The 20,746-nt window shown below is 32.9% G+C and overlaps 2 protein-coding genes across 2 annotated transcripts in view; one reads left to right on the forward strand and one right to left on the reverse strand.

Annotated features, from left to right (window-relative positions):
- Nucleotides 1–20,746, forward strand: part of LOC126890314 (uncharacterized) — a 253,174-nt gene that overhangs the window by 74,730 nt on the left and 157,698 nt on the right. The window lies entirely within an intron of this gene.
- Nucleotides 16,683–17,687, reverse strand: LOC126890313 (uncharacterized). The gene has a single exon (XM_050659173.1). The coding sequence runs from the start codon at nt 17,685–17,687 to the stop codon at nt 16,683–16,685; it is 1,005 nt and encodes a 334-aa protein (XP_050515130.1).

Genomic DNA, 20,746 nt, shown 5'->3' on the forward strand with positions numbered 1-20,746 from the left:
AATTTTCATCTTTGGCACCGTCGGCATTATTCGTGTATATGGCAATAATGCCGTTTTTAAAAACTAGTAAGTCTCGACTTGACACAGAATCATATAGGCCTATCTCACTAATATATGTGCCATGGCTAAATTAATGGAGAAAATAGTCAACGCCTTGCTAGTGTGTACATTGGAAAACTCATTTTTTTCTAACTAGAGCAAAACGGCTTCAGATGTAACAGTTAAGAGTTGATAATATTGTAGAGTTACAAATGGATGTCCACGAAGCATCAGCAATGAATCAAATGTGCATATAGCTATTTTCTTCGGTCTATAGAGAGGCTTCAATACGCATAGATTGCATGATCTTACGCCAATTAACAAATTTAGCCGTTTCAAAATGTGAAGCAACAGTACAACAAACAAAAATATCAGAATATTTTAAACCAAATTGATTCGATTGTACGAACACAAATCCCTCAAATACATATTGTCAAACAAAACATACAAATAAAATTTGAGAGTTGTTCTGTGAATTTTTAATTTTTTTTAATGTTCTGTTAACCGTCTTTTCGATTATCCGTCATACCCCTGGTCCGGTGCCCTGACGGATAATCGAGGTTCCACACTACTTAACTTACCTTATCTTTCTGACGATTTCCAGTTTTTCTAAGGATATATTTTTTTCGGCCCCCGCCTTAACGAACTCCCCTGTATTAAGAGCCACTATATAGTAGAGGTGCATTTACAGGGTACAAGGTTTCTCCCCATGTGATAATTTGACGCGCTCTCGAGTAACTGCAAAAATCCCCGCTTGAGTATATCGATCTGATGTTCATTTCGCGAAATATTCGATTTTTATTTGTGAAACTTTGTAACTGGCCCATTTCCTTACGTTTCGTTCAAATCGTTAGATTTTTGAAATATATACTGTTCGTCATGTCAACTTACCTTGTCTTAATCTGACGATTTCGATTTTTTCTAAGGATAGATTTTTTTTACGGACTGCCCCAACGCACGCCCCTGTATTAAGAGTCCATATGGTAGGGGTACATTTACAGGGTACAAGGTTTATCCCCATGTGATTTTCTGACGCGCTCGAGTAACGTGCAAAATCCCCGGTTGGGCTGCCGTACCCATAAGCTTTGTTTACTGAGTAACGTCACTAATATCCTGTTGGTGGATGCGGTAACTTTGCTTTAATAAAAAAAAACAAAAATTGTTTACTTACGCAGAAAACTGTTATTCTTGTTTTAAATTTATTAAAATGTTGAACAAAAGACACATACTTACGCCTACTCTTTACCCCGATGACTAATGTTTATTAATATTAAACCAATGAAACTTCTGTTTTCGTGTACGGAATTAATAATGCAAAAACAATCCATAAGATGGTTACGCCCCTGATTGAAACGAGACGGGAATAAGCCGAGGGAATGAGAGAACAATGGCTTTTACAAATCTACACTCTCACACACTTGGAGTTGGTATTGTTTGAATGTTCGGTTTCCGGTTACTAAAATTTATCGCCTGAACGTCTTTTTTCTTTGTGCGTTTTTTAAGAATACTTGGTACTCGGTGGTGTTTTACAACTTCCTGGGATAAAGTTTTATTTGGGAATGGGTAATTTTCTCATCGGCTAATGGGAAATAATGTTTTATGGCCACGTGCCAGGTTTAAAGATCCCATTAGATGCAAACTAGCGATGAATAGTTCATGGAAACACATTAACTAGGCATAATACTACATATTTACTGAACGTAAAATGGTTGTACAACAAAGAAACAACAATGAAAGTGAGATGGCGTCTTAGCTCATAAGTAATATATAATGTATTAAATGAGGGGTATAGAATCAAAACCTTTCTCGCAAAAATTTTTTCTAATAATAAAACACTGAAAACGTTTGTTTTCTATACTTCCATAGAATTTATTATAACTAAGTGACTACAGCTGTTTCGGCAGAGTGCCTTTCTCAAGTGATATAGTTTACAATGTGTTTGCCTTTTTAAGTCTTCAACTGAAGAGGTTGAGGAGTGGGGAGCTGTTTGTCTCGAGTTGGTCATTCAGAATTATATCTGTATTTTTCAGTTTAGTAATTTCCATAGATTCTAAAAAAGATAGCTTAAGGCCTTTATTTTGAATATGGAGAATTTGAAACTCTTCATTGAAAGAATGATTATGATCTAGAAGGTGAAGTGCGTATGTAGAAGTGTCTGTTTTTCTATTGTTGAATGCCCTTTTGTGTTCTGCTATCCGTTTGTCAAAAGTTCTGCCAGTTTGACCGATGTACGTTTTCGGACAGTCACCACACGTTAGTTTATACACACCACTCTGTAGTTACTTTCTCTTTCGGCTCTTATTACCGATAAAAGCAACCGCTTCGGCTTTTATTGCCGATTGCAATAAAAGCCGAAAGAGAAAGCAACTACAGAGTGGTGTGTACAAACTAACGTGTGGTGACTGTCCGAAAACGTACATCGGTCAAACTGGCAGAAATTTTGACAAACAGATAGCAGAACACAAAAGGGCATTCAACAATAGAAAAACAGACACTTCTACATACGCACTTCACCTTCTAGATCATAATCATTCTTTCGATGAAGAGTTTCAAATTCTGCATATTCAAAATAAAGGCCTTAAGCTATCTTTTTTAGAATCTATGGAAATTAATAAACTGAAAAATACAGATATAATTCTGAATGACCAACTCGAGACAAACAGCTCCCCACTCCTCAACCTCTTCAGTTGAAGACTTAAAAAGGCAAACACATTGTAAACTATATCACTTGAGAAAGGCACTCTGCCGAAACAGCTGTAGTCACTTAGTTATAATAAATTCTGTGGAAGTATAGAAAACAAACGTTTTCAGTGTTTTATTATTAGATAAAATGAACTTCCATCAAGTAACGGTCGAATCCATCAAGTAACGGTCGTATCCATCAATTATTTGCAAAAATTTTTGTTTGTCACAAATCGCTAATAAATTATAAAAAACAAGCCATTACAGTTATCACACGGATTTAAGTTTCATTTGACCATAGAAATTGAAATCTCATAATGAGTGAAATCCAACTTCTGTCAATAATTAAATAATTGACATTTTTGTTTGGAGAAAGCGAGTTTTGAAGAAAACTTTTTTAGAAAGCAAGTTTTGAAACAATTCCCTATTTATTGGAGATGAAATTTTACAACTATTCTTTTTTGCCGATCTTGATAGAATAAAAGTAATTAGCTTGATAGTGGTACAACAGATCTTATCGGTTCCAATGATGACGGTATAGTGCTTGGAAGATCATGCCTAACAAGTTTCTCTTCTTCTTAGTTTTTGCCCATTCATTTTGCATCGGTGTTTTTTTCCTTGCCTTTTTACCAGGTCCTACAGGAGTCACTTGAACATCCATTCCGAATAGAAGAAAAATATTACTTTAATGCTACTTAAATTTTAAAAGAAAAAACTATGCAAATAATTAGTATTAAAAGTTGATAGCTGATAAAAGTAGTAAACAAACACTGACGTTGCATCAGATAAATAGAGTAATTATTAAATCTGTGTGAGTCTCCTCCACTCACTTTACACGCCTCCTATTGGTCGGTTGGAGAAAGACGGGTTTCACGCAGAACTCGCATAGGAGAAAGACGGGTTTGATTCAAAAGCCTTCTTTTAACATTGAATTTATATTGGATAAAGCTAATTTTGAGTCAAACCAGTTCTGGACTCATGTAGGGTTCAAGTTCAACAAACAGATTCAGAAAAAATAAACAACTCAATTTCGTCCATGGATGGAGAACGCGAATTTTGATTCCAACCCTTCAAAAATTAAACCAGGCCTAACTTAAAAATGTCTCATCAAACGAAACATTATGATACTCCACTTAGTCCAAGTAATGAAGAGAATAGTGAATAGTCCAAGGATCAAAATCTATATGATGCCGAAAGACGCTTTTAACACGGGGGTGGTTGCCACCCCATCTCGGGGGTGGAAATTTTTTATTATATTTTGACCGCAAAAGTTGGTAAAAACATTCATTCTAAGCACAACGTTCTATACATTTTTTTGATAAAATTAATAGTTTTTGATTTATTCGCTATCGAAAGTGTTAGTTTTATATCGAAAAAATCAATGTTTTTTATAAGTTTTCTGCTAATAACTCCAAACGTTTTCGTTTTATCAAAACAACTTTAGCTAACGAAAATGTACCTTATGAATAAATAAACAAAACCGTTTTTTTTTATTTTCTTTAAGACCAATAGTAATCGAGCTATACTTTATAAGTTAGCTCTTCTTCGTCAATGACGCCAATGAATATAGGTATACCTACCTGAAAAAATGGGCATTTTTGTACTGTTGTAGTCAGGATTTCTGTACCTAAATATAGATTTATTACGAATTTCATTTTCATGGGAAACAACTTTTCACACTTTTTTATTTATGACAACAGTAGATTACTTCTTATACTTACATTATTAGAATTTGTGGTTGCTCGAATTTCGATTTTTGCATAATTTTAGCACGGTTTTTACTGGACCTTACCTCGCTTTATTTTCGTTTGATAAACTTTTCCCATTTTTTTAAACTATTGATGATATTTCTAGAATAAAAAAATCATCCTAAAACTTAATATACTCGCATTAGAATTCGAAATATTTTTACGTAAAATATACTTACCTATAAAACTCACAATTAATAATAATCTATTTTTTCAAATAGTCCTACAACTTAGTTCTATTACACAAAAATATAATAAATTAATTATAAAAAAACACTACATCTCTATGGATCAACACTAACGAATTTCAATATCTTAGAAAATAATACACTACTGCACGGAAGAGATATCGATGCAGATAAAAGAACAGATAAGAGAATCGTGCTATTACACTTCGAAAACCGACGCAGGTTTGTCAAAATGACAGTGACAATTTCTCTGGATAATAATAATAATAATAATAATATAGTTTATTTATAGCAAAAAAAATTTTACAATACAAAAGATATATAACGATATATAAATAAACCCAGTTTCTCACAGAAGTTGTGAGCCACATGGACTACAACTTGTACGTGAGGTTTGAGTTTTTTAACACTGTTCTAAGTACAAATTCTAATATTTTTACAACAATTTTACAAATTTAAAATAGAAATATGGAAACTTCTGATAAACTAAAATTAAAATTAGTAGAAAAAAAGAATTACTTATCTAACATTTCAGTTCCTTACTTTTTTACTTTTTACAACATACAACAATTAAATTTCAACAATTTTACAACATTAAAATATAAATATGGAATCTTTTGACAGATTAAAACTAATAAAACACAAAATTATTTATCTTATTTCAGCTCATTACTACCTATTCACTAATTCACGTAATTTATGTCTGTTACCATGGATCCACTTTTTTAACTCTTTTTTAAATTTTTTATAATTGTATATTACTTTAATGGTAGACGGTAGGTTATTGAAAATTTTTGGTCCCAAAAAATCAATGCAACGTTGGCCGATTGTTTTTTCTTTTTTTGGCACTAATGTTGTTAAATTTCTATTTCTGGTTTGGTATGTATAGTGGGTACAATCCAGAAATGATTTCTCGTTGTGTAAATACAATAAAGATTTGTAAGAGTACAACTCTATATTGCCTAATTAGTTATTAGGTATAATATGTTCGATTTCTTGTTAGAAATAAAAAATTTTAGTAGGTGCAAAATGACACAAAATCTAGGCATGGGATAAAAAAGTTTATTTGAAGAAAGTTAATTTTTTTGTTCTTCTTAATGGCGGTACAGGCCCGTTTTTGTAATATGTATTTTTTAATTACAGAGTAATTTCCACATAGTAAAATATTGCTCAAATTAGGCTCTGTAATACCGCCATTCTTTACTATATTACGAATATGTGTGCCAAATATCTCAACAAAATATTCAAAATTAAAGCTGCAATCTTGGAACGCATTTTCCGTTTTGATGACACGCTGATGTAGCCTCTTAATGCACTAATGAACAAAAATGTTATTCATTTGTAGAATAATTATTCTCTTCTCTGTATAAGTGTTTTCCTGTAAGTGTCTGTCACCTATAGCATCTTAAGGTAATAGCTTATGTATCAATTTATTTACCGATCCAAAACAAATAAATCGATTTTTATATTTTCTGCGTTCCTCCCACATGCAGTTCGTCTTCAAACGGGGATCCTATTAAAACTCTTGGCATCTGTCAATATCATGTTCGCTTTCTAAAAATAAAATCCATACCCACCACTGTGAATATTTCCAACTGTTTATGTGTTTCTCAATAATCTTGAAATATTATTTGTCTATGTATTAATCAAATTAACATAAATTTTCCTATGACGTGACCACTTCGTGGTTTAACTTTATTGATAAATGGCCAATATACTGTGTTACAAAATTTTATTTGTGTTTCAAAAATTGTAATAAATAATATTTTTTTTTTAATTTATGAAATGAGATTTTCGATAATAAACGTTGTAAATATTTTTTTATGTCGACTTTTTGTATCGAATGTTGGAAATCGTTTATTTAGTGCCAATTGCAAACACCGGGTCCTTTTATAGTGAAACATATATGTCAGCTGTAATATGTAAAAAATACGACAAAATACTTCCAACTTACTATTTAATTGTGGGCGACCACTAGTCCCTTATCGGATGCCTCCCCAGATATCGAATAAGGAAACACCCTCCGAAGGTACTAAAGATGGTACCGAAGGAACAAATCTGTAGATATTGGTGTGACTGAGACTCACCTAGACCTAGACCTGAAATACTGCAAGACACCGGAAATCCACCTATAGGCCATTCCACGAATATACGGCTATTTTGGATTATCCGACTGTTAACACTGACTCTAACTTATAACTTTATTTATGATTTACAACATCCATCAACATAAGGTTACTAAGATGTTGTTTCGCGGGGTAGTCCTTCAGGACACCCTTCTCGCAGGACGGCTCACTAGCATAGTAACGATCTTAATCTTAATATGAATAATGACAATACTATAATGCTCAATTTAATCCCTCTGTGGGCTATTTATCTCTTCTTCCAACTCGGAGTTTGAAAGTAAGCTGTGCGTGAGTCTCTGCGAGATTACACAAACAAACTTCGTCAATCAACCTTCGTTTTGTTTGTGTATGTAGAAACAATATCTTTTGTAACAACCTAAATTACTTAAAATTATATACATTTTTTTCGATACATATTATATTATACAGTATGGGTTTTTTCCCTTACTGTACACGACAACGAATATTTTAGTGTGCAACATAAGAAGTACCTACGAAAGTAAATGGCTCTAATAATTATTCCAATAAACAACGACGTAATTTGCAATTTACTTTCGTTCTTCATATTTTGGACAGTAAAATATTCGTTGTCAAGATAATCCAAGACAGTCGTATATTCGTGGAATAGGGATAGACCTAAAATCTCCCAAGGAAAATTCATCATAATGGCCGGAAAATACAATGGCCCCGGTACGAGTGCCCCTTAAATAATACAGGAGTGTGACGAATCTCTCGATGAGCTAGAAAGCACAATAAATTTTTTGACGAGAGGACAATAATTTACTCCGTGGCGTTACAACCCTTCGTTTGTTTTAGCCGACTCGATAACATGCATTCACTCTTCTGTCTTAACAATCTTTATCCAGTTCTCCACGCCCATAGCTTTCAAGTCTCCTTCTATATTATCTCGCCACCGGAGTCGAGGGTCTTCTTCCAATTGGGACTTCTTCCCATACCGGCCGTACTGTTCTTTGGTCAGAATGTCTTCTGAGGTGGCCTGCCCATTGGAGTCTTCTGAAATTTATTTCTTTTATTATGTTGGCGTCTGGGTATAGTTCTTCTAGCTCTTTGTTAGTTCTTATCCTATATTGGCCTGCTGCTTCATCAAGCACAGGCCCAAATATCTTCCTTAGGATTTTTTTTTCTCAAACACGTAGTCTCTCTTCGTTTGCCTTTGTTATCGTCCACGTTTCGCTTCCATACATCACAACGAGTCGTATTATTGTGTTATATAGTTGTATCTTTGTACGTCTTATTAATTGTTTCTATTTTGTGAGGTTTTGAAGGGCATAAAGACATGTTGCCGGCTTGTATCCTATTGTTTATTTCTTGTGATCCATTATTGTCTTCAGTTATTGTTGTTCCAAGATACTTAAATTTTCTAACGCGCTCAAAATTAAAGTCATCGATGGTGATGTTTTGACCGATCATGTCTCTGCTTTGGTTATTGCGGCTCATTTACATATATTTCGTTTTACTTTTATTCATTAGGAGCCCCATCTTCTCTGCTTCACACTTACTCAACACACACACTACACATTAATTCCCTGAGTTAGTGATAAGTTAGTCTAAAAAATCAATATGAAATTGACTAGCCAGTTGGTTGTGAAAATCAGTGCCAATAAAACACAAAACACACACACACTTGTTTAAAATTTATGACCAGCTGATGAAGCTCTCGATTAAACTCCCAGCATTTGTATATGTTTTGGTTCTTTCTAACAGGATGTTTACAAGAACTTTGTAGGTGGTATTTAAGAATGTTATTCCCCGGTAATTAATACATTGCTTTTCGTTTCCTTTTTTGTGGATTGGTACAATATCCCCTTTTTTCCATTCATCTTACATTGTTTCTTCTCGTAAATGTCTTGAGTTAGCTTGTATATAGAACTGTACAACTCTTCTCCTTCGTGTTTTAAGCATAATAAGTATATACATAAAATTTAAGAAGCACTTACGAGCCAGGAAAGATTCATAACACCATTAAAGAAATAAAGATGTTAGGTATACGTATCCAAGAAATACATGAGATGAAATGGCAAGTTCTATGGGCGAAATAACAATATAATATGATCACTATATGCATATCTAGGAAGGACTCTACCAGTCCTTCTAACCTTAACTTCGTTGGTTACATATCATCAATACCGATAGTATTATCCGGTTATATTTATTTGAGAAAAATGCGATAAGCAGCACTATGACCGACGAATAACAGGATAGTACCGACCTATATGAAACATAATATGGTATATTTTATAAGAAATTGGTTCTATAAATTTGTATTGTTATAAACAAAGCTTAATTTTATGTCTTGATGATTTTGTGTAAGTTTAAATTACTTTTATCATATTTCTGCAATGCATTTTCTATAAGTCAAACAATAATTGGTTTGTATACAAAAACTAATTAATAATTGAGCGAACGGTAGGTAGTGAAAGATAAAAAAATATATACTTATTTAAATAGTTTATAAAACCTTGAAGTAAAAATTAAAAGTTTATCTATTCAACACTTACTTACATTATTATTTTCTCTTACGAACTGATTTTCAAAGATTTGCACTTATTGCAACAATAAGTGAAGTATTCATAATAAGGCCACGTTTTTCTTAAAAAATTGAAGCATTAGTTTGGTCTTGAACATATGTTGATAATCCCTACACCTGATTATGTAAGAAAATATTCCGGGTAAGCTCAGTATTGAGAGAAAGTTGTCTTGGTATTACACTTCGTCACTTTCTTCCTCTGAATCACTGTTCTCCACATTGATAATAATTTTATTTATAACAGGAATCTTTTTAAGATATTCTTTTTCGATATTTTTTACGTGCTCTATTGCTTTCTTCCAGTTATCCTCAGAGATATTTTTAAATTCAGAATCTATTAGTTTCACGACAGTGTTATAACATTTTGGACTTACATTTTTTTGTCTCACATTATATTTCAGTTGAGACCATAACAACTCTGTGTGTGTGTGTGTGTGAGATCCTGGCATCAGATGCCACAAAACATGTAAATTCTTAATTACATTAAATGATTTCATATTGTCTATTTTTAAACTATACCGCTATTTTTGAATTTCTGATAAAATTAATGATGGAATCTAGTACCGCTTTATCTGAGGAAGAAAGGAGAGCTGTAATATTTAGTGGCAATGGACACTCGTGATGAATTAGTTCTTGATACAGAATTGAAGAAGATTGAGAGTTCAGAGAACATTCTAGAAATATATGATTTAGATCACCAATGGATATATTGTCACAACTACAGACAGGGGAGTTAAGTATTCCAATTTTATATAAGTGAGACGGAAAGCGAGCATGGTTCAATTTTAAACGAGTCAATACTGACATGTGTGCTCTATTATAATTAAAGGTGAAATGAGGAATGTTTTTTGGAAGTGTAGGGTGAATTCTGAAATAATGGTTTGCAGATTTACTTGCAATTCTTTTGTAATCAGTTTCCCATTTCCTTCTGATATTAGGTTTGAGAGCATTATTCAAATCTTTTAAATTAAATACTTTGTCAATATGGTGGCAACTGTGACTACTTTTTGCGGCTATATCCGCAATTTCATTACCTTCGACTCCGCAATGTCCTTTCGTCCAAATAAACGAAACAGTTACATTATTTTGTTTGAGATCCATAATTAATTTTTTAATGTTCAAAATTAAGGCATTTCGGAATTGGTTTATTGGGTGACCGCTAATAGCTTGTAATGCTGATTTTGAGTCTGAAATTATTGCCACATTCGTGCATGTTTGAGTTGCACACCATTTTAGTGCCTTTTCAATAGCAAAGGACTCGGCGGTAAAAATAGAACAATAATTTGAGATTCTGTACTTTTCAATATGATTTATGTTTGAAACAAAAAATGGCGAACCTGTATTTAGCTCCGTTTTTGACCCATCTGTATATATTTTAGTTAAGTTCGACCCGAGACCATTCACAATGGATTTTATCATGGCTTGGTTTAAGATATTACAATCTGAATACCGAGGGAATATGGTGATAGGTTTGTCAATTATAGAATCGAAACTGTGTGCATACAATGGTATTTTATTAAGTTTAACAATATCATTTTGAAATAAGTTTGTATCAATAAATGCATCTGCCAAAGGAGGGGAGTTTTTCTTTTTTCCAATAATGATTTGTCAAATTGTCAATTACAAGAAAGTTAATTTTTGCGATCAAATCACTGTTGTAACATCTATATTTTAATAGACTTTTATTTGCTAAAAACTGTCTTCGAAAACTAAGAGGAAGTTCTTGAGACTCTGCCAGAATGGCATGATTTGGTGAAGATGCCATGGCTCCCAAACATATTTTCAGAGCTCTATATTGTATTCGATCAAGAGTAAGTTGGTTCGTATTGGAGGTAGAACCATAGAGAGTACACCCATAATCCAAAATCGAGCGAATATAAGACTTATAGAACATTAAGGAAATTTGTTGATCCGCGCCCCAGCTCTGTTTGGAGAGGAAGCGCAGAAGATTAATTCCCTTTTCGCATCTTTGTTTGACATACTTAATGTGACTGGTCCATAGAAGTTTACTATCTATAATTATACCTAAATATTTATATTCTTTTACTCGACTAACTGATATCTGTGCCTTGTGAAACACATCACAGCTGTCTTTTCTGGTGAAACACTAAAACCCATATCGTCGAACCAGTTTTGTAACCTGTCAAAAGTACGTCTTAAGTCTATCATGCAGCGATCGTAGGTATTATGGGTGACATAAATGCATAAATCGTCCGCGTATTGAATAATTTGTATGTCATCGCTCATCAAATCATGCAAGTCTGCAGTGTATAAGTTAAACAAAAGGGGACTTAAAATAGAGCCTTGTGGAAGCCCGTTGTAAAGTACTCTTGGACCATGTAAAACGTTATGACTATCTCGCAAAAATATTTTTCTATTAGCAAACAAATTTAAAATATTTATAGAGACTATTTTATTGATACCAAACGTTACCATTTTTGAATATAAGATTTCCAAATGTACCACATCATAAGCCCCTTTAAGGTCCACAAAAAGACACAACATGTAATTATTTTTTGATAGACACAATTGAGCATCTGTAACTAAATGGGAGATTGCATCAATTGTACCTATACCTCTACGAAATCCATACTGATTTTTTGGTAAAATTGATCTGTTTTCGACAAAATGTTCGAGTCTAAATTTTATAAGCCTTTCGAAAGTTTTTGTAATACACGATAACAATGAAATAGGTCGGTAGGACGAAGGTAAGTCAGGTGGTTTCTTAGGTTTCGCTAGAAGACACACAATTATATTTTTAAGACTATCTGAATACTTTTGTTTCAACCGCCAATCATTAAAAATTTCTAATAGAAAAAGTTTACCACTTTCAGGCAATTTATTTATTATCGTATAAGTGAACCCGTCAAGTCCAGGTGCAGTATTTTTTGATTTTTTTAAGGCTAATTATAATTCCGAAAAGCTAAAATTTTTTGAAAGGGTGTCTGAGTCTTGATGGAAGTGAAATTGATTAATGTTGTCGTTAAAAATTGGACCTGCAGCAGATGAAGGAGCCAATGTATCAAGAACTTTTTGAATAAGGCTTTCGTCTAATTGTGGTTTTCTTTTTTGATGGTGTTTATTGCAAATAGATCTTACAGTGTTCCATATCTCAGTCAGAGGAGTGTTATTATTTAGTTTATTCAAAAACATTTTCCAACTGTTTTTTTGTTTAAGTTTAAACGTACGTTTGACATTAGCAGAAATGTTTTGATATTGTAGATAATTGATAAAATTACCTTGTTTTTTAAACTCGCTGAGAGCTTCTTTTCGTTTTTTAACAATCGCAGAACATTCCTCATCCCACCAATAAGGTCTTGGTACAGAAGGTGTGAAAGATTTCTTAATAGGCATAGATTTCGATGCTGCGATTGTGATTGCATTGAGGAAAAATTCGATTTTGTCTACAGAATTTGAATTCCTATCTAAATTATTGAGCTCACTAATTTCTAATTCAAAAATATTTCCAAAAACAGACCAGTCAGCACGAGAGTCATTCCATTTTGTTGATGGGTTGATGACAAAGGAGGAGGGATTGATTTGAATTACTGACCAAGCTATACGGTCGGCTAAGAAGGGAGATGTTAGAGTTAAGTCAACGGCTGAATGATTACTAGTTGGGGATATTCTTGTTGGTGTTCCGTCATTTAATGTAATTATTTCACAATAATCCATGGCCTCCACTAATATTCTACCATTTCTGTCGTCTGCAATTGGCCCCCACATGCCGTGGTGAGCATTAAAATCTCCCAGAAAAATAGTTTTTGCAATATTAAACTGAAGGAATAGGTTGATCCAGTCATTTATTTCTATTCTAACATCTGATGATCTATAGATTGATACTAATGAGAGATTAATTTTGTTCAAAAAAACTGCGCATGCTTCTATACTGTCATCGAAATTATTATTAATTTCGGATTCTTGGTAATCTATTCCCTGTCTGATGAAAATACCTACGCCACCGTAACCATCTTCACGACATTTATTGATAAAGTTATATCCTTTAAGTCTAAAATGATGACCGGATGTGAGCCATATTTCTGATAGAACTATTATATCTGTATGGTAGTTGTTAATATGATGCATAAGACTGCCTTTGTTACTATAAATGGATCTACAATTCCATTGTAATATGGTTAGTTTTTCTGTAATATTTTTAATAGCCATTTTCACTATCTGTGAGAATGGATTCTAAATTATCTTCATTATTATCGAATATTGTAATGATATTGTCCCTGATCTTATTTAATTCAAATTTTCCTTGATTATTAATTATATTTGTAATTAATGAATATATCTGTGAGATAAGTTTATCTCGACAAAACATGAAATTATTTTGTTGTTGAGCGGGTGTATATGGGGGAAGAGAAATTTGTCTTTTTTGATGGGAATTTTCTAAATCTGAATTACTAGTGCTTGGAGTCTGAGAAGAAGTCTCAGTTCTTCGCCTTTTAATTGTTTTTGATTCTAATGCGGTTGAATTTGATTTTGGTTTATTTAAAGGAGCATAATAAATTGTTTTGTTTGCTGGTGCTAAATCGGGAAAGTTTTCAAGATTATTTAATATATCAAACCTATTGTTGGTATTAATTTTGGCATAAGCTGGATTGTTAATCGATAATTCGGCATCCTTAAAACTTTTATTTTCGAAAGCCATTACTTTTTTTATGTCTTGTTGTTTTTTATACATTGGGCAGTCTCTTGAAATTGAAGGATGATCAGAAGATTTACAGTGAACGCACATTTGCAACTCGGAATTACATTCAGCGGAAGAATGCTTATTTGCACATCGAGAACAACGTGATTTGCCTTTACATTGAACGATATTGTGACCGTAACGTAAACATTTTACACATTGAACAACGGGATGGATGTATGGTTCTACAGGAAAATTAACCATATTTATATTAATAAAGGACGGAATTTTATTACCTTTAAAATTTATTACTACCAATTGTCTATTGACAAATTCTTCTTTTTTGGTTTCAGCGTTTATAATTTTTCGTTTCATTCTTCTCACTTCCGCCACTGGAACTATGGAATTAATTGCTTTTTTCAAGTATTCTTCAGTAAAAAAGGTATCAACGCCGCGTATTATGCCTCGTTTATGCGTGAAAAATTTTGGAATATAAGCAATCAACTTATTTTTTGTTAATATTTCGTGATTAATTAATAAATTAGCGATTTTGTATGTTCTAAAAATTACCTTAACACGTTTTAAACCTACAGAATGAATATCAATAACATCATTTCTAAATTCAATTACTTGTTGTAAATAAAAGCCAATTCTGACAGGAAAAAGACGACCAAGATTCTTATCGGTATGTTCCAAAAATACCTGATACGGACCTGCATCCGTCGGTTGATATTTATTATTAAAGTCATATTTTTCGAAATTTGAGGATACTGTATCCATTGAAGAAACATTAATTTGACTATCATTATTATTAATTTGATTATTATTATTTAAATTAACCGAGGGCGGGCCAGGACCGCCCCCCGTTACCTGACATTTTCTGTAAAACAAAACTGTCTTCTAGTTTTCCACAAAGTACCACAAAACAGAAACTATTGATAACACTCTGCACGTGGAAACAAGGCCGGAATGTACCAAAACACTGCCAAAATTAATAATTCTTTGGGACGAACTCCAAAAAACGAACACGACTTTGACAGTTATTTTGACGTTTTTTTGCCCATAACAACTCTATTGGATTTAAAACGCAGTAATATGGTGGTAGTCTTAAAGTTGTATGTCCATTTTTACTTGCTGCATTATCAATAATATATTCCTTTACAAATAATTTTGTATTAACCCGCCGTTACACGCGTCTTCTATTGTGACGTGGTTGCACGCGTATGAGCGTCGCCCTCACCTACATAAATTCGACTTATTTCGAGAAAGAATGAATGTCAACATGTATAAATATAAATGTGTTGTACTCACATATTATAGAAAGTCTCGTAAACCAATTTTTTTTTATTAATTTAACAAAACAAAAGTAAAAATAATATAGATCAAAAGCAAGTTTCCTTAATTTTCAATTTCAGCAAGCCACTGAAGAAATTAACGTTCTTTACGCGAATTCATTTTACTAAAAATACAAATTAAAATTAACAACTGTTCTGAAGCTATTTCTTTGTGGAATTTATGTAATTAACTATTAATATTTTGTATTTTGATAACGACGTCCGAGGTGGAATTCGAAATGTCAATAAAATCAATTTTTAAAGTTAAAGTGTGGGTTATTTCCCAATTAGAATAGGCAAATTTAAAAATGGATTCTTAACCAGTGGCGCACCTAGAATTTTCCTCTGGGGGGGGGGGGGTTTGCTTGGGCACCGAAAGTTTTTTGTATTATTTGTGAAAGACAAGTTACATTTTCCTAAATTTTTTATATATATTTCTATATGCTCTGGGTGGGATTTTAACCCCCAAACCCCCCCTTGGTGTGCCACTGCTCCTAACCTAATCCAAACAATAATATTTTAAAAGACTAAGTTTTCACTCTAATGGCATACAGCATATCCCACCAGAATGAAAACAATGGGAACCTTCTCTGGTTACACCTCCGAGGCTTCTACAGTTTGCAAGCCATACGGATGCTGAGACTAAGGAAGATAAGGGAATTCTACAATTTACAATTCACGTCCCATCTGCTCAGCGCGGTAAAGTTCCAACAAGACTGGTTCCCTTCATACTCCACAGAGAGCAAATGTAAATCAAAAATGAATAACCATTTTCAATTTCGTTGCAAAACGAAAATACAGCCGAACCATATTCCAGTCCAACCAGAGAGTGCTGCAAGCACCTCTACCGGTTTCGAAACTTATTAGTCTCTCATCAGGAGGCGCATATGTGTTATCATATGTGCCTCCTGATGAGAGACTAATAAGTTTCGAAACCGGTAGAGGTGCTTGCAGCACTCTCTGGTTGGACTGGAATATGGTTCGGCTGTATTTTCGTTTTGCAACGAAATTGAAAATGGTTATTCATTTTTAATAATATTTTAATTAAACCTACCTAAATATTAAATAAAAACCTATAAGTTTCTTTGAGATAACAGAAACGTGATTTCACCGTGATTGCACGCGCAGTGAGGAATTCCCTCACTTGAAGAGGGATGTCTCTTCTTTCAACTATCACACAGCACACTGACTGCCTGAAATATTCTATAACTTTTTCATACCCTCTCATGAACCATGCTAAAGGCATTCCTGGGTGCCTAAGGTTATCGTATTAGTTTACACAATTTCATTGCTTATAAACAAATATGGTGAGGGATTCCCTCATAGCGCGTGTAATGGCGGGTTAAGTACCTCTACTAATTGGTCTTTAGTGTACCAATCTTCAAAATATAAATCTTGTGAATAAAAAATCTTGCAATTCATCCTTTCTAGAGTATTTATTCGGAATTTTTTTAAGTTGTCTAGAATGATATGATGCATTATCTAAAACAATAACACTGTTGTCTGCTAAATTTGGTAATAAGTTATTTTTAAACCACGATTCGAAAAGTTCACCCGTAATATCTTGATGATAGTCCAAACAACTGTCTTTAATGTCTTTTGCACTTAATAGTAAGCTATCGGTTACCCAACCATCTTCCCCTCCACAATGCAAAATGCATATTCGTTTGCCCCTGGAAGGTGGTACATTAACTTTGCACTTTACATTGTCATTACTCCAACCTTTTCCAATTGTTTCGTTAGTGTCAAACCACGTTTCATCTAAGTAATAAATTTTTCTTCCGCTATTTCTGTACTCGGTTATCTTTTCCAAATATTCATTACGCCATTTTATTAAACGGGCACTTTCCATTATAGTATGTCGTTTATTGATTGTTTTATACTTAAAACCATTTGATAGTAAAAATTTTCTTAAAGTTGATTTACAGCAATTAATAATATTTTTAGATTTTAATTCAGCTAAAATTTGGTTAAGTGTGGGTATAATATTACCTGCAAACATATTATAAATGGTTTCTGAAATGGGACCTAAAAGATGTTGCTCAATAGATCGATGTAGTCCAAAGTCGCTCCTTTTTTGTCTATTTGTAATGCCCTCCTTTATAATTCGATATAGAGTAGCACATGAAACTTTTGTTAAAGCCGCAGTTTTTAAAACACTCTCGTGCCATTCCAGTTCTTCACATAATCCATTAAACACATTTAACACAATTTCTTTAGCGTCTTTGGATAAATGTTTTCTTTCTGGCTTTTTAATACTTCCTCTACTTGGTCCAGCAGCATTTTCAGGATTATTTGGTGGTCGAATTTCCTCATTTTCTTCAACAATTTCTACTTCATTATTCTCAACACTTTCTAATGCACTATTCTCCCATGGACGCCACATTTTTATTTACTTAATTTTTTTCTGATAGCGAAATCGTCACTAATAAATGCGTGCTCTCTTTACAGAGTTTAAACTAAAAATTATAAATACACATAACAATACCGAAAGCCACATCAGTCTTTTTGGCCGTTCAGAATTTCGTGGAAATTTAAAAACCTTTGTCAGCACAGCGCAGGGCTGTGACAAGAACCCGACAATCGAGTAAGAGAAGTCATAAACTCATAAACTTTTATTGATATAATAATAGGTATAAAAAGGAGCTTACATCGGCAACTTTTAGCAGCAGCGTAAATAAAAACATTATTGTGATTAAAGATAAAAACATTATTTTGATTAAATAGACCTAACAGTTATACGTATTTAAATATAATATATTATTTATAATTGTACCTAATGAAATTATATTTTACAGTACTTATTTTTGCGTTTTTCTGAATACTATCCTGTAACAAGGCAAAATATTAAAGAGGAACTATTAAAACAGATGTCATTTGATCTAAGCACATGGATATTTTGTTCGGTATACCCTTAGAGGATGGAAAATTTTACACCACCCTCTGGTATACCACTTGTACACCAATTCGTCTATCTCTTTAAATTTCTCAATTATCGGTAACCGAGCTATACTGCAATCGCCAGTTAACTTAGCGACAGAATACGCACAACGTCACGGAGACTGATGACCATCCCCTAAGGCTACGGCTCCACGGGCTGGAAATTGACGCTAGCAGTAGCCGCAAAATGAACTTAAGGTTCCGCGGAACGGAATGGGAATAGCCGAACTGAACCGACTACGCACAAGTCCTGTAGTCGGTACAGTTCGGCTATTCCTATTCCGTTCTGCGGAACCTTAAGTTCGTTTTGCGGCTACTGCTAGCGTCAATTTCCAGCCCGTGGAGCCGTAGCCTAAGCCACTCTGCAATGTTGGGTTTGTGCGTCTCACCAAGTTAACTGGCGATGACAGTATAGAGAGGCTAATGGACCAGAAGAATCGAAGGGAAAGAGGAAGACAAGTACAGTTCTTATGGCGCATTACACATTTGCTTAAGATTACAGAATAGACAAAAAAAATTAAATGGTAAAAGATCCGATCTAAAATAATGAGACAAAATATTCAATTATGGTATAAATAATACTTACAAAATAACGATATAATAAAGTTAGCAATCCAAAAACATATTTGAAGTATTTCTTAATGCTACTAATACCAGCTGTTCAAGATAACATTCTTAAAAGTCGGTAAAAGGATTATCTTAAATTTTAAATCGAAACTTTGAAGATAGGATCACTGCTTATATTAATACAGAAATATATTACGACAGTGACAGTATTTTGTTTGATCATCGTGCATTTTTGTTGGAGTATATTTATGAGGAAAAATATTGTTAAGCATACAAAAGATAAGGATAAATTCATGAACAAGCTACAGTAATGTTAAATCAATATTTCCTTTCCAGATAAACTATTTGTTCATGATATTTATATGATTATATTTATACAAGCAATAAAATCATGAAACATTGTTAAAATTTTACTGCTATTCATGTTTAAACTAATAAAAATTTCGTAAAATTGAAATACATGAACGTATGCATTTATTTATTTTTTCAGTATTATACTATACTACATATTGGTCTACAGTACATCGTCCTTTTTGGAAGATGTTTACAAAAGTCTTAAAAATGGTCTTAACTGCTAGTCCAGGGCGCGTCTGTTTTGAAATGGACGTTGAGAGATGACTCATATTTTTTTGCAGAAATTTCTTGGAATTGACTCCTATAATAATAATTGGGTTATCCTCCTACTCAAAAATGTCCGGAACATTGTTTAAATAATCAAAATGTCAAAAAATGAAGGAAAAATTCGATTATTTTCTTCGTTTTGTTGATTATAACTTTCAAAGTATTCACTTTCGAGAAAAGTTGTACCAATATAAAAGTTGCGTAATTAAATTTACTACAATTAAGGATTGGTTACAAATTTTAAAAATTGTCACCCTTGTTGCAAAATAGCAATAATTGCGAAAAAACCATAAAAAAAACAAGTATTTGCATTTTACTTTTTCAACAATTTATGCTACACTTAGGACCTTCATATTTTACCCAGAAAAACTATATAATATAGTAAATCAATACTGTAAATTTCATTAATGTCGGTGCAATAGATTTTGCAAAATAAATTTTGCAATCCAGCTTTCGCAAAAAAAATCATTTTTTCAAAATGTTGCAGGATTAAAAATAATGCAGATAGCAAGTAGAAATTTTTTTTACTTATAGAAGTATACCGTACCTTTCATTTGCAATTTTTAAAATTAAAATCCATTAACTACCATGGCGTCAGGAATTTTTTTAAATAAACATTAATTTTTGGTGCTACGAGCAGGACAGCGCAGCGGTGTTCGATTCACACAAGTTGATTTCCACCAAAATTTCTTCCAATCTTTATCTAATATATTATTTTCTTACACTATATTTTGTTGTATTTTAATATTTTAATTCCACAAAAACCAAACTAATTTGATTATTGTTTGTGAAATATTGTTTAAAATATGCTTAAAAATAATAAACTTTTATTCTCGTAAGTTAAAATATATGAACAAAGAAAGTTTTTGCTAAAAAAAGTGTTGTTTCAAAGGACCAGAGCATGTGTTTTTATTTTGCAATAAACAAATTGATTTATTTATATCGAAATGTACTAAAAATTAAATTTTGTCAATAATTATGAAAGGTCATTGGAATGCCCAATCAGAGCAAACTATCCGCTGTCCTGCGCGTAGCACCAAAAAAGTGTGTATTTAAAAAAAATCCTGACGCCGTAGTGGTTAACCGATTTTAATTTTGCAAATTGCAAATTAAATGTACGGTATTCTTCTATATGTAAAAAAAATAGGCAGTGGATAGGTAGCCGGTACCGGTGACCTTTTCCGTAGCCGGTAGTTAGATTTTATTGGTTAAGCAATTAAGTGGGCGGAACTACCGGTCAATGAGTTGGTTGCCGGTAATACATTGGGTGATGTATTACCATGTGTATTACTTACGAAAATTATACAAAATAGCTGC

Source organism: Diabrotica virgifera, chromosome 8, assembly GCF_917563875.1.
Source record: "Diabrotica virgifera virgifera chromosome 8, PGI_DIABVI_V3a".
Classification (NCBI taxonomy): domain Eukaryota; kingdom Metazoa; phylum Arthropoda; class Insecta; order Coleoptera; family Chrysomelidae; genus Diabrotica; species Diabrotica virgifera.

Excerpts from the sequence above, each read along its gene's own strand:
- LOC126890313 (XM_050659173.1), bottom strand. The coding sequence starts at position 17,687 with ATGTGGCGTCCATGGGAGAATAGTGCATTAGAAAGTGTTGAGAATAAT.